General features: G+C 43.0%; 1 protein-coding gene across 1 annotated transcript; it reads right to left on the bottom strand.

The window, feature by feature from the left end:
* Positions 1–2,674: 2,674 nt before the first annotated feature.
* On the bottom strand, positions 2,675–10,308 carry il10ra (interleukin 10 receptor, alpha). Its single transcript, XM_061217517.1, has 7 exons — positions 9,947–10,308; positions 7,711–7,825; positions 7,215–7,390; positions 6,762–6,907; positions 6,365–6,554; positions 5,565–5,683; positions 2,675–4,757 (listed from the first exon to the last, which is right to left on the bottom strand). The coding sequence occupies exons 1-7, from the start codon at positions 10,008–10,010 to the stop codon at positions 3,798–3,800; spliced, it is 1,770 nt and encodes a 589-aa protein (XP_061073501.1). The 5' UTR covers positions 10,011–10,308; the 3' UTR covers positions 2,675–3,797.
* Between the last annotated feature and the right edge of the window lie 1,718 nt (positions 10,309–12,026).

The following is a 12,026-nucleotide window of genomic DNA, read 5'->3' as shown; positions in this document are numbered from 1 at the left end:
GTTTTGAAATTCTTTGCCAAAGTTTGTCAGAGAGTGGAGTGAAGTTCATTTTCATTTTCATTGTGAAGGTCAGCCCCCCTCCCCCCCAAAACACCACCCCAAGCTTTCGGTTTTTACACATGAGTCATGTGAAAAGGGAAACATTGCCACTCTGGTATCTGTTCTCTAAACAAAAGACAGAACCAAATTTTAGATTTGATGACACTGAAAACACTATAAATGTAAAATTATTTAGGAGTATTTCTTAAACTGTAGCATAACCAATGTATTTTACTGTGTTCATATTATATTGTATATGCACCCCATGTCCACAGGGTTAAAAATGACCCACCCTTGCTAGAGTGCCTGTGATAAGGCTTCTTCGTAGAATTTTAAACCCAACATCAGTATTTTACATGTACAAAAACCTGCCATTCAATCAATAAACCTGTGAATTCCTACTTCACAGTCCTACTGCATGTCACGGACTGTATTTCTTCAATCTACACTGTTCGTTTTTTCTACAAAACAGCATAAGTGATTTTTATTACTATAATGGATGGTGTACCACTTCAGTTCAAATATAAAGAAGGGCGATGTTCAACTTTTTAACAATTGAGTCTCTCCAGGAAATTTCATAATTTCCATCACATGCTGAGAATGTTACATCTAACCACTGTGTTTCACTGCTGTTAAACTCAGAAAGAGCAATGTTTTACCTTGAAGACTACAGACGCGTTAAACACAAGTTGTCCTGCTCATGTGTTGTGTGGTCTGTTTTGCGGTGGTTTTTAATTAGACTTCATGAAAGCATGACATGTGACACGTGCAGAGGTGTGGAATCCCCGGGGCAGCTTGAAACAGGAAGTTGTGGAGACTTCCCCTGTGCGGGGATGTTTTGCATGTGGGAATGCCGTTGCGCTACGCTCTTACCTTGTCATAGTTTTCGTCTTGTTGCACAGCACTTTCTTTCATGCAATCTCATGATTCTGGTTGTGTGTTCCCATGGCGATGTCCATGCTGTGAACCACAGTGCAAGGGGCGAGTTTGCAGCGTTTACCTAACCACGCCGTCTATTCGCGCTGGTAGTTTCCTCAGCACCCATATATTTCCATAAAAGCTTACGCTGAGCAGTGGGGGATGGGGCCCCCTCCAGAGATGAGATGTTTTACTACTTTAAGAGTTTGATCAGTTTTTTTCCCTTGTTTGATGGATATTGTTTTGTATCCTCCTGACAATGTTTGTGTAAAAAGCGCTAAATGAAATTGGTTTCAGCTGAAGGAACTGGAGGAAGTGTTGTCTGATCTTACCCTGAGCCCACAAGCGCTCAGATTGGGCTGTCACTTTGTGACACTGCATGATGGCACCAAGTATCTAATAAGGCAATTATCTGATTTAAATTCATACACAGAAGACCCTCTTATCCTGACTTGTACAGCTAGCAATATGACATAAAACCAGCATGGATACGATAAACTGGCCATTACACAATCAAGTCAAAAACAATGATGTAATAAACATATCATCTTCCCCACCACACAAGCCCTCTCTGAGGTATTAAGGGCTCAAGGGATCAATTTATATATAACTCAGTGCTGTAATGGAGAAGCCCATTCGCACGTACGTACGTAAGTACACCAACTTCCCCACAGATTAAAATATATCCTTCAGCGAAACCCATTCGACTTCTTGGTCAACACGACGGTTGCGTCAAACACAGATGCTGCAACTTATATCAACTTCCTGTCTTCATAATGTCATGAGACCCTTAAAAGGGAAATGCTGCCAATAGCAATGGTGTTATCTTCATCTGACAGTGGAACATCTGGCATGTGCTTGCGTACACTGAATGGCAACCTGGCTAGCAGGCATTCAGCAGCCACTAGCAGTTGGCAGAGCAATAAGCCCGCTGGCGTTTATCAAGTCAGCGTTACAGTGGCCCAGTTGTAGACAGCCGAGGCAAGACCGCTGAAATATGGCATAGTACAGGGCCATCAATAGTTGATGGATGGCCCGGTCAGAAGCAGACAGCTGTAATGCAATGCCAACAACTGATTGATTGGTCTGATACTTGCTGGCTAAGTCTGATAGGTCTGACACTTGCTGGCTAGGTCTGATTGGTCTGATACTTGCTGGTTAAGTCTGATTGGTCTGATACTTGCTGGCTAAGTCTGATAGGTCTGACACTTGCTGGCTAGGTCTGATTGGTCTGATACTTGCTGGTTAAGTCTGATTGGTCTGATACTTGCTGGTTAAGTCTGATTGGTCTGATACTTGCTGGCTGAGTCTGATTGGTCTGATACTTGCTGGTTAAATCTGATTGGTCTGATACTTGCTGGCTAAGTCTGATTGGTCTGATACTTGCTGGCTGAGTCTGATTGGTCTGATACTTGCTGGTTAAGTCTGATTGGTCTGATACTTGCTGGCTAAGTCTGATTGGTCTGATACTTGCTGGCTGAGTTTCTCTTCTGATTTGTTGGCCCTCTGGGATTGTATGACCTTCATTCTATGAAAAGTACTGGTATTGTGAAACCAGATTGTTGGAACTTCCATTTGATATAATTGTTAGGCAGTCATTATTGTGAATATTTTGGGCTTTTCTGAGGAAATTCCCATCAAATCACACTGTTATATGTTCACCAACTACAGTACGTTCTGTATTTTGTTGTGGTATACCATAAATGGTGGCAGGTCATTTGGTGAAATTACAAAACACTTTTATTCATAAATATACATATACAATAGCTTGAAAAACTGAAATAATTCAAATTAAGTGAGATGAAACAGTGATCACAGAGCGTTCCTTTTCTGTTGCAGAAAAAGATATTCATACAGCACATTAGTCACCACGAAGGGGGGAAACTACCGTAATGCAAATGCCTGATTCACAGAATCCATCCCAAAATACATTCAATGGTTCCTTGGCTTGTTTTATATCTACTGGGGATTAAATTAAATCTCTGTCATGGATTTTTGATCAGAAATGTAGTAGTTTGTAGTTTCTGGGCTGTCAAAGTCTCAATGTAACTTGATCATAGTAATGTATCTTTTCTGCTGGTTTATGGTGTTACAATTTGACATCTTGTGAAAGATCAAATCATTGACAATATGCAGATTTTGACATCTATACAACAACTTGCAAAGCAAAACGAGTAATGATACACAATATGTAAAAGTCTTTGTTTCTTATGATTTTAGCCCTTGTAATTTGCTTATGCCTCACACACTAATATCATCCACATCTGGCAGGTGAGGCATAAATTGCATAAATGATCGAGTGAGTGTCAGTTTTCCCCCCTTTCATAGCCTATGTTCCACTATTATTGCCTTTGTCTATTTCAAATGGCTATCAGATGGAACAGGTAATGATTGGCCGTCCTTCTTGTGCCCTTCACACCCTCATTGTATTTAGGCACAAGTCTGTTACAATTTGCATTTCCCTCATACACCAGTCTCCAAAGCAAATTATTAAGATGTATAATGTCTGTTGCCTCACATATTTGTAATGACATATGTAAGCGTCCTCGGTTTTAGCCCTGAGCTGAGTTAGCTCTGTCGGCTCTGAGTTACCTCAGTGTCACCGCTGAGTTATCTCGACGTTAGCTCTGAGTTAGCTGAGTTAGCTCTGTGTTAGCTCTATGTCAGCTCTTGTAGTTCTGAGTTAGCTGAGTTAGCTCTGTGTTAGCTCTATGTCAGCTCTCTTCGTTCTGAGTTAGCTTGTTGCCCTTCGGAGGGCTTGTTTTGGCACCCGGCGGTTAGAATTTCACACATGGCTGGTGGCTGGTTTCCCTGCATTCACACGGAAGCGGTGTAACCGTTCACCCAAAGGTCAACTCCACATCTTGCAGCGAGAAAGATGGAGCATTCACGCCGCCGTCTAGTCCTCCACACAGAAGGGGGAGCTGTGGCACAGAGATCAGCAGCGGGATAGACTCGCTTGATTCTGTTTGAGGTACGTGGCAAACAAACGGCATGTCTCTGCCTGCCAGATCGCCCCCATTGTGCGGATGGCTCTTCGTTAAATAGCTGCCTGGGACGCGGGTGATTGAAGATGCAGGGAACTGGTCACTGTGGTGTGCCGTGGGATAGCTGTACTTTGAGTGTTCTTTAGCGGGGAGAGGTGCGAGAGATTGACACCGAAGACATAGTCCTTCTCCCCGGCACACACAGGTGAACAGACCGGACCGGTACCCCACAGGGATTTTGGTGCTGCTGTCCGTTTCAGCAGTGGTCCTCTCGCCGGGTTTCTCTCTCTCAAAGTCCTGGACAACCACAAAGGACGGCCTTTGGCTGCGGTATCCATCCCCAGCCTCCACCCCTTCCACAGGGAGGTGCCCGCAGTCTTCCCCCTGCAGGCTACCGCTTCCATTGTACTGGATCCCGCACCCCAGGCTCAAGCCACTGTCCTCCATCTGAGGGGAGTCTCCACCGGAGTTCCTCCCTTCCAGCAGGGGGCGCTTTCCAGACATTCGCCTGCTGCCGCCGCTGCCTCCGCTGCCGCCGTCGGTTTCCTGGAGGCTTCCGCAGCCGCTGTCTTCCCGTTTCCTGGCCTCGCCTAGCTCTCCTCCTCCCGCCCTCTCCGATGGGGGCTGTTCCACGCTAACCCCGCTGTCCGTGCTGCCCCTCCTCGTCTCCCCTTCATCTGTCTCCTTCGCCTTCTGGTTCCAGCCCAGCTCCTTGCTCCTATTCCGGCTAAGCAGGAACCACCCCTGGTCCGTCACCTTCTCCACAAGGACCTCACCCAAGATCAGGGGGCCCTGGACATTGCTGGGACACTTCTGAGGGACAGAAAGAAACATTTCACACGAACTGCGATTATAGCAGGTTCCATGAACCTAAACTCACAACTTGATATTTTCTATACAAGCCCCATTTGGCGAGTTCAACAGTCAGCAAAATTGACTGACCACTGTGATTATGGAGGGGTGGGGATTTTATTTAATTTATTTGCGATTCAGAAACCCACTGCATCTTGGGCTTTGTACTTTGAATGTGAGCGAAATTGAAATACGAAAGCATGCAACCTGGTCCCTCCCCCTTATACACAAATGACAATTATGAAAAAAGAGAACTGAATTTGACCTTTTATATTCATTCCGCTTTCATTCCTAGAATTGTGGATTTAAGTGCTCTTTCACGCAATATGTTGCACTGTGGAATTACCCTTATGGAAATGGCATATACTGCAATGTATTTTTAAAAATATGGACCTTTTAAAAAAATATAATGATAAATATATCACAGCAGTATAATATCTACTAAGATCAATACATTATAGTGGCAATACTTAGCACAGTATATTTGCAAATAATATATTGTGAAGTCTTCCAATATATTGATCAGACCTAGGTCAAATATGTAACTTTTTTAGTTTCAAATACTTTTCTGTGCTCAATTTGTCAGTTGCAAGGTATGCGCTTTTTGAGAGCCCAATACACCAGACCCAGCCCAGTACAGCGTAGAAATCCAAAACAACTATATTTTGTGCTCAGGTCTGATATTGCTAATATATATTTTTTCACATCCATACGGCCGCGTGGTGAAGGTAGCTGAAGTGGAGAGAGTGGGGTTCAGGGGTCACTCACCAGAGTGCTGGGGAGGGGCTTGGGCCGCCACAGGAAGCAGTGCAGCAGGAGAGTCAGCAGGCCCAGCACCCCTAGGCTGCTCAGCGATATGGCCAGCAATATGGCCGCTATGTACCAGTCTGTCAACGGATGAAGAACACACGCTGTAATTCCGTACTCCAGAAACACAGGGGCGGGTCTTCGAGACCTCGTTTCAATCATTATAACTGTATCAATTAGTTTTTGAGGTGGAAAAGGAAGAAAAGTTAAGGACAAACACTGATTGAAACCCGACTATAACCTGCCTTATCCCTCATTTCAGCAAAAGTGCTGCATACTGCAAGTTCTGAATATACTATTCATGAGCTTCTACCATTACCTATTAGTCATTTCTGTGACTATACAACTAAAAATGTTATGCGGGGCAGAAAACTGTATTGCCTTTGGGTACAAAAGAGTCGTTGTCTTGCACAAGCTGGCAAGGATACACAGGGACGGATATTCATATCGCACTCTGTCTAAAACCTATGCGTAAGCTCAAGGGCCCTTAACCCTTGTGTTGTCTTAAGGGTCAAAAATGTTATTACAACTATGTTTAACAGCAGAGAAAACCCCTTAAATTATATATTTTTTCAACTTAAAATTTCATGACAAAGTTTGCGGTGAATGTCAGGTTGTTTCTTCATGCAAAATAGTGAAGGCCGGGCATTTCTTACCCTTAGGACAGGGGGAGTATAGAGAATGGTAAGCATAGACAAGGGTTATGCCATGCTGGGGCGTGGAAGTCATGCTCAACAGGGAGAGGGGGAGCGTGTCCTTACCTGGCCTTGGGAGAAGAATGCATTGTTCGGAGGATGCTGGACTGGCGGCATTCCCAGAGGTGTGCTTCACGTCCAAACGGACGCAGTATTCCTGTCCCCATGTCAGGTAATCAAACTCCACATCTTCCTCCTCCGCATTGTCTGCCTCCCAATGGCGAGTCTTGTTCACCTGCAAGCCCATAATTGAATCCTGCATGGCCGCAAAGAGAGATAATGATAAATTACTATCGTGCACCTCGTGCCCTTTATCACACTTCTCATGAATGCAGACTGAATTAAAGACAAGCAAATGCTTATCGACTGTAGACTGAAGTGTATGGTAGGTGTCTATAACACAGGCACGTATGAGTATGAGTATGAGCAGTACTGCTTTCGGTGGTAGGCTGTATGGACGTACCATGATGTCCTGCTCTTTCTCTCGTAGGTAATATGTGTAGTCGAGCCCACGTTTGTAGGTAGCCACCAGGGCTGGTTTTCTGTGAACTCTGACTTTGACTGATGTGGAGCTGGATGACAGAGTGAAGGTAGGGGGCAGCAGGCCACCTGTGAGACAAGGAGTAAAAAAACTAATTTAGTATCTGAGAGAGAGAGAGAGAGAGAGAGAGAGAGAGAGAGAGAGAGAGAGAGAGAGAGAGAGAGAGAGAGAGAGAGAGAGAGAGAGAGAGAGAGAGAGAGAGAGAGAGAGAGAGAGAGAGAGAATGCATAACCTTCATTTCCGTCAAGGAGAGGCTGAAAGGGCGACTAACATTGCCTGACCTGTGTGTGTGGCCACATGTGCAAGAGTGTGTGTGTGTGTGTGTGTGTGTGTGTGTGTGAGTCTTTCTGTTTGAGAGAGACTTCAAATACTCACCATCATTCATTATATTAAATCTTCTTATTGTCCATTTGGAGGTCATCTCCTTTTTGATCATTTTAACCCGACACCAGTATATGTCCAGGGAATTAGTGAGGCTCGTCAGGTCGCAGCGGGGGGTCCTCACCCGCTCACAGCCTGGCACGGTAGTCCAATTTTTGCACCCGGAATACCTGTCAATGCAACTTCATTAATCGCATGTTTAATGGTGAGCACGATTTTGAAAGACTTTCTACCTGTGGCTTTCTGCCCACAGTTACGATGAGAACATTGTGTCGGTCGGGTGGTTGAGTTTCAGGAGGTTCGGATGATAGGGGCCCTCAGAAATATTCTTCAGTTACTGATAATCACATACGACGTATTTTGCTTACAATATAATGATAAAACGAATTGTTTCTTTTCCTTGCGGCGGTCAGTGGAGCCTGATTGTGAGGCACACTATTGTAGTGTACAGGGGCACCACAAGGAAAGGGCCCTGCATGCAGACACTCACTTTTTAATTTGGACCTTGTAGTAGGCCTCTAATGAGGCAGGGGGGGTCCAGACAAGTGACACTTCTCCATCCTGAATGACCACAGTCACATTGTTGGGGCTTTGTGGTTCCTGGCCTGGAAACAGAGAGAGCGAAAGAATATAATTTTTAAATGAGAGATTATAAATCACCCAGAGACAGAGGGAGGGGTACAGCTCTGAACTTAGGATAAAACGAGCAGGATAAACATCTTATGTGTGACGTTCATATGTAAGCACTCCGCAGAACAAATGTATTCTTGACAAGTGGAAGACCCTGTGTTTCGACAATGTTAGCTTTGATGCCGGGGTTTCCAGAACTGCAACTTCACAGTTTCACCTCCCTTGTGCATGGTAGCCAGACAGAACTGAATGTAAATAACTGAAATAACTTGCATATGGCAGCTGCAATATACAGTCTCCTCCAAAGGTATTGGAACAGCAAGCCAATTCATTTGTTTTTGCAATACACTGAATACATTTTGGGTTGAGATAAAAAGATGAAGATGAGACAAGAGTTAAGAATTTCTGATTTTATTTAAATTACTTAGAACATATTACACCTTTGGTATAGACCTTTGTGATCCAATACATTTGGAGATGACTATAGTAGCCTACATATCGGGCACATAAATAATTAATATCGTAAGCTATCTTTTAAGTTTGACTCACTGGACTGTACGTGACGGAACGTGGAAGACGGAAACGTCGCCTACAATTTAAATACGCAAAAATAAAACCGCGCGCACTGCAGGGAAATTTAAGCACTTCTGCGAACAGTCGTACCAACCACAAAAACTCTGCTAAGCAGGCAGTCGCGTTTTTCACATACGGTATATTCCAGTCTTACGAATGTATAAAACGCAACGTTTCAAACGCAATACACGCCTTTGATCTGTCATTTGTGTATACATGTTACTATTATAACATTTAGAAAAGATCCTCCAGCCATATTTAATTCTATTTGGAGCATAACTCGCTTCATGAAGACTTGCAGTTGTTTACAAGCATTTCTCAAAACTGAAGTCTTTACAGTGAGGCTATCTGTGCAGCTTGACACAACGGTTAATTGCATGCCCAGAACTACCAACACACTGCACATTCATCTCAAAATAAAATAATTCTACCAAAAGTGTAAGAACAAACTGTCACATAACACAAAGACAAAAAAAAAGAAAAAAAAGAAGCACTAACAAAGTTAGCATTACTGTTGATGCTTCAAAAATGAGGTGTCTAAAAATGTCCCCTTTTAATATAGGTAATCGCATTGAAAACACCAGGGTAGGTCTCCACTTGAGGGATTCAGCTGTGGTCGGTCTCACTAACATAACTTACAGTTTTTTTACAATCACTTTGGTGGTAATATCACAAGCTTCTGCTGAATTTTAGTAATCATAGCAACAGAATTATAGGTACTAAGTGGGAAAAAGATCCTCAACTGCAGTGAAAGACACTGTCCTCTGGAATGTTGTTACAAGTAATCTGTTTCCATAAAACTATGCTTTAGGAGTAATGTTGCAGTTACTTATCATTTTGAGTAGTTGAGTACCTTGGTAGTTAGATGCATTGTCATGAATGAAAAGACAGTATTTTCAAATGTCATTTGTGTATTTCATTTTGAAATACTAATACTTTGAACGTTAAGTTTGCGTCATTCTGAACAAATGATTTGGGTTCAGCGAACAAATTATTTTTGGTTCATGGATATTGTATCCAAAGCAATTGAAAAAACTGTTTAGAGTTTAGAAAAATGGGCATTTTGATTATCCGTTTTGAGTTTTGTGTCTACAGTTTTAAAAAATGACCTCAAGGTTCTGAAATTAGAGTCAAAGTGATTGTAGAAAACTGTAAATCAATGTTTTTTCACCAGTTGTCTCCATAAACATCATGTCCACTTTCTTAGGATTTTGAATATATTTCATTATATGTATGGAAATTGCCATCCATTTGAATTTTGTATGTCAGGTTTTGAAATAATGAATGCAAATATTAGTAAAATTGGCTGAGAAAAGTACGAAAATAATTAAATAATTTTGAAAGTTGTGATCATTGTATGCCTTGTGTGTCAAAGCAGTGGGAAATCGTCGGCTGTCCACAGACTGCTGTTGTGCGAACTGTGTGAAGAAGAACTGTGAAAAATGTAACTTTTCTGTAACCAGTTGTAAAAACATTATATACATAAACAATAATATATACATAAATATTTATGTTGGTCTTACTTGCTGTGTGTCTCCAAAGTGAGTACAGTAAAATGACGGTGAAAGTCCATGAACTGTAAGCCATCCTTCCGTCAGGAAAGGAGCATCTCTTCTCCTGGTCGGCACTGTAGACCCTCTCGATCTGCCCCCGGTTCAGGAACAAAAGCAGACTATGGGAAGCTGTCCGTCACATAGCCCAGGCACCAGTCCAAGAGGAGGGATCTCAAACGTCCCTGTGAAAGATGAGGTGGATGAACTGGCCCCTGACGAATCTGATCTTGTTTGTGATGTTTCTGCGTTTTCGTTGTTTCCTCGTGATGTTGAGTTCAGCCTTTGTTCTTTCTCCCTCTGTCTTGCGCTACTCTCTCACCGTTTACCCTCTCTCTCTCATATTACTCTTTCTCTCTCTCTCTCGCTGTGCAGCCAGGGATTTCCTGTTCGTCATGCTTCTCTCTCCCTCGCCCACGCACATTCACCCAGTCCCCTTTTCTCTATCTGGTTTCACATCTTTTTTTCTCTTTCGGCTTATCGGTTGTTAGCAGCACTGTATTGCCTGTAATTTGTTTCTTGCTTTCAAGAATGCGTGTGTGTGTGTGTGTGTGTGCGTGTGTGTATGTGTGTGTGTACATGTGTATGTGCATGTGTGTATATGTGTGCATGTGTGTGTGTGTCTGTGTGTGCATGTGTGTATGTGTGTATGTGTGTGTGTGTGTACATGTGTATGTGCATGTGTGTATATGTGTGTATGTGTGTGTATGTGTGTATGTAAATTGGTATGTGCATGTGTGTGTATGTGTGCATGTGTGTGTGTGTGCGCATGTGTGTGTGTACATGTGTATGTGCATGTGTGTATATGTGTGCATGTGTGTGTGTGTGTGTGTATGTAAATGTGTATGTGCATGTGTGTATGTGTGTGCATGTGTGTGTGTGTGTGTGTGTGTATGTGTGTATGTAAATGTGTATGTGCATGTGTGTATATGTGTGCATGTGTGTGTGTGTGTGTGCATGTGTGTATGTGTGTATGTGTGTGTGTACATGTGTATGTGCATGTGTGTATATGTGTCCATGTGTGTGTGTGTGTGTATGTAAATGTGTATGTGCATGTGTGTATATGTGTGCATGTGTGTATGTAAATGTGTATGTGCATGTGTGTATATGTGTGCATGTGTGTGTGTGTGTGTATGTGTGTATGTAAATGTGTATGTGCATGTGTGTATATGTGTGTATGTGCATGTGTGTATATGTGTGTATGTGTGTATGTAAATGTGTATGTGCATGTGTGTATATGTGTGCATGTGTGTGTGTGTGCATGTGTGTATGTGTATCTGTGTGTATGAAGCACACAAGGGCAGCAGTAATGGAACAGTAATGAAGTAGGGAGTGAATATGGAAGTATAAGGAAAGAGGACCATGGGTTGAAGGGCACATAAGGGCAAACTAAGTGACTGCTTGGCTAGATCTGTCAGGTCTTTGTGCGTCTTTACATTGATGTGGTTATTTGTGACCCATGATAGTTTTTCCACTAGAAGTTCTTACCCTTTCTCTGGTTTAGAAACTTTCCCAATCTCATCTGATTTTATCTGAAATACAGATTTTCTCTCCCATGGTTTCCTGAGTGTGACATGATAACAGTGACACAGGACGATTAATTTCAACAGAAACAAAGCACCCCAGCACAGTCATCCTGAATGTGGGAGGGATATGACGACCTGGCTTTCATGCACTTTGATGTACCCCCTCCAACTGACATGGTTCAATCAGATCACTAGAACTTTGCGGTTTTAAAAATTCCCAGACTGTGGGCTTATGTTGGGTGAGGAACAGCAACATGTATGTAAATAGACAGGCAACATCCTGCCATGGATGATTCAGCTTTTATTCAGCCCTGACTCGGTGGTGGAGCAGATTCTGGACACGATACAGAGTTATCAGCCTCTTCCAGCGGATGTTATTGAGGTATCGTCTCCCCACTTTCCGATGCAAGCCACAGACACCGATGAAGCTGCGCTGTTTACAAAGGGCAGAAAAGCACGGGACCAGCATGTCCCCCTCCCATGTCAACTGACCTTTGGGGCTTCACACAGGTCCTGCCACGAACACG

The sequence above is a fragment of the Conger conger genome, chromosome 13 (assembly GCF_963514075.1).
Source record: "Conger conger chromosome 13, fConCon1.1, whole genome shotgun sequence".
In the NCBI taxonomy this organism is placed as follows: domain Eukaryota; kingdom Metazoa; phylum Chordata; class Actinopteri; order Anguilliformes; family Congridae; genus Conger; species Conger conger.
The sequence above is the reverse complement of the archived record's forward strand: the minus strand, read 5'-3'. Positions and strand labels throughout refer to the sequence as shown.

Excerpts from the sequence above, each read along its gene's own strand:
- il10ra (XM_061217517.1), bottom strand. The coding sequence starts at position 10,010 with ATGGCTTACAGTTCATGGACTTTCACCGTCATTTTACTGTACTCACTT. Across the intron at positions 7,391-7,710 it reads TACAAGGTCCAAATTAAAAA|GTATTCCGGGTGCAAAAATT; the intron begins GTGAGTGTCTGC and ends TTGCATTGACAG. Across the intron at positions 6,908-7,214 it reads ATTTAATATAATGAATGATG|GTGGCCTGCTGCCCCCTACC; the intron begins GTGAGTATTTGA and ends CTTGTCTCACAG.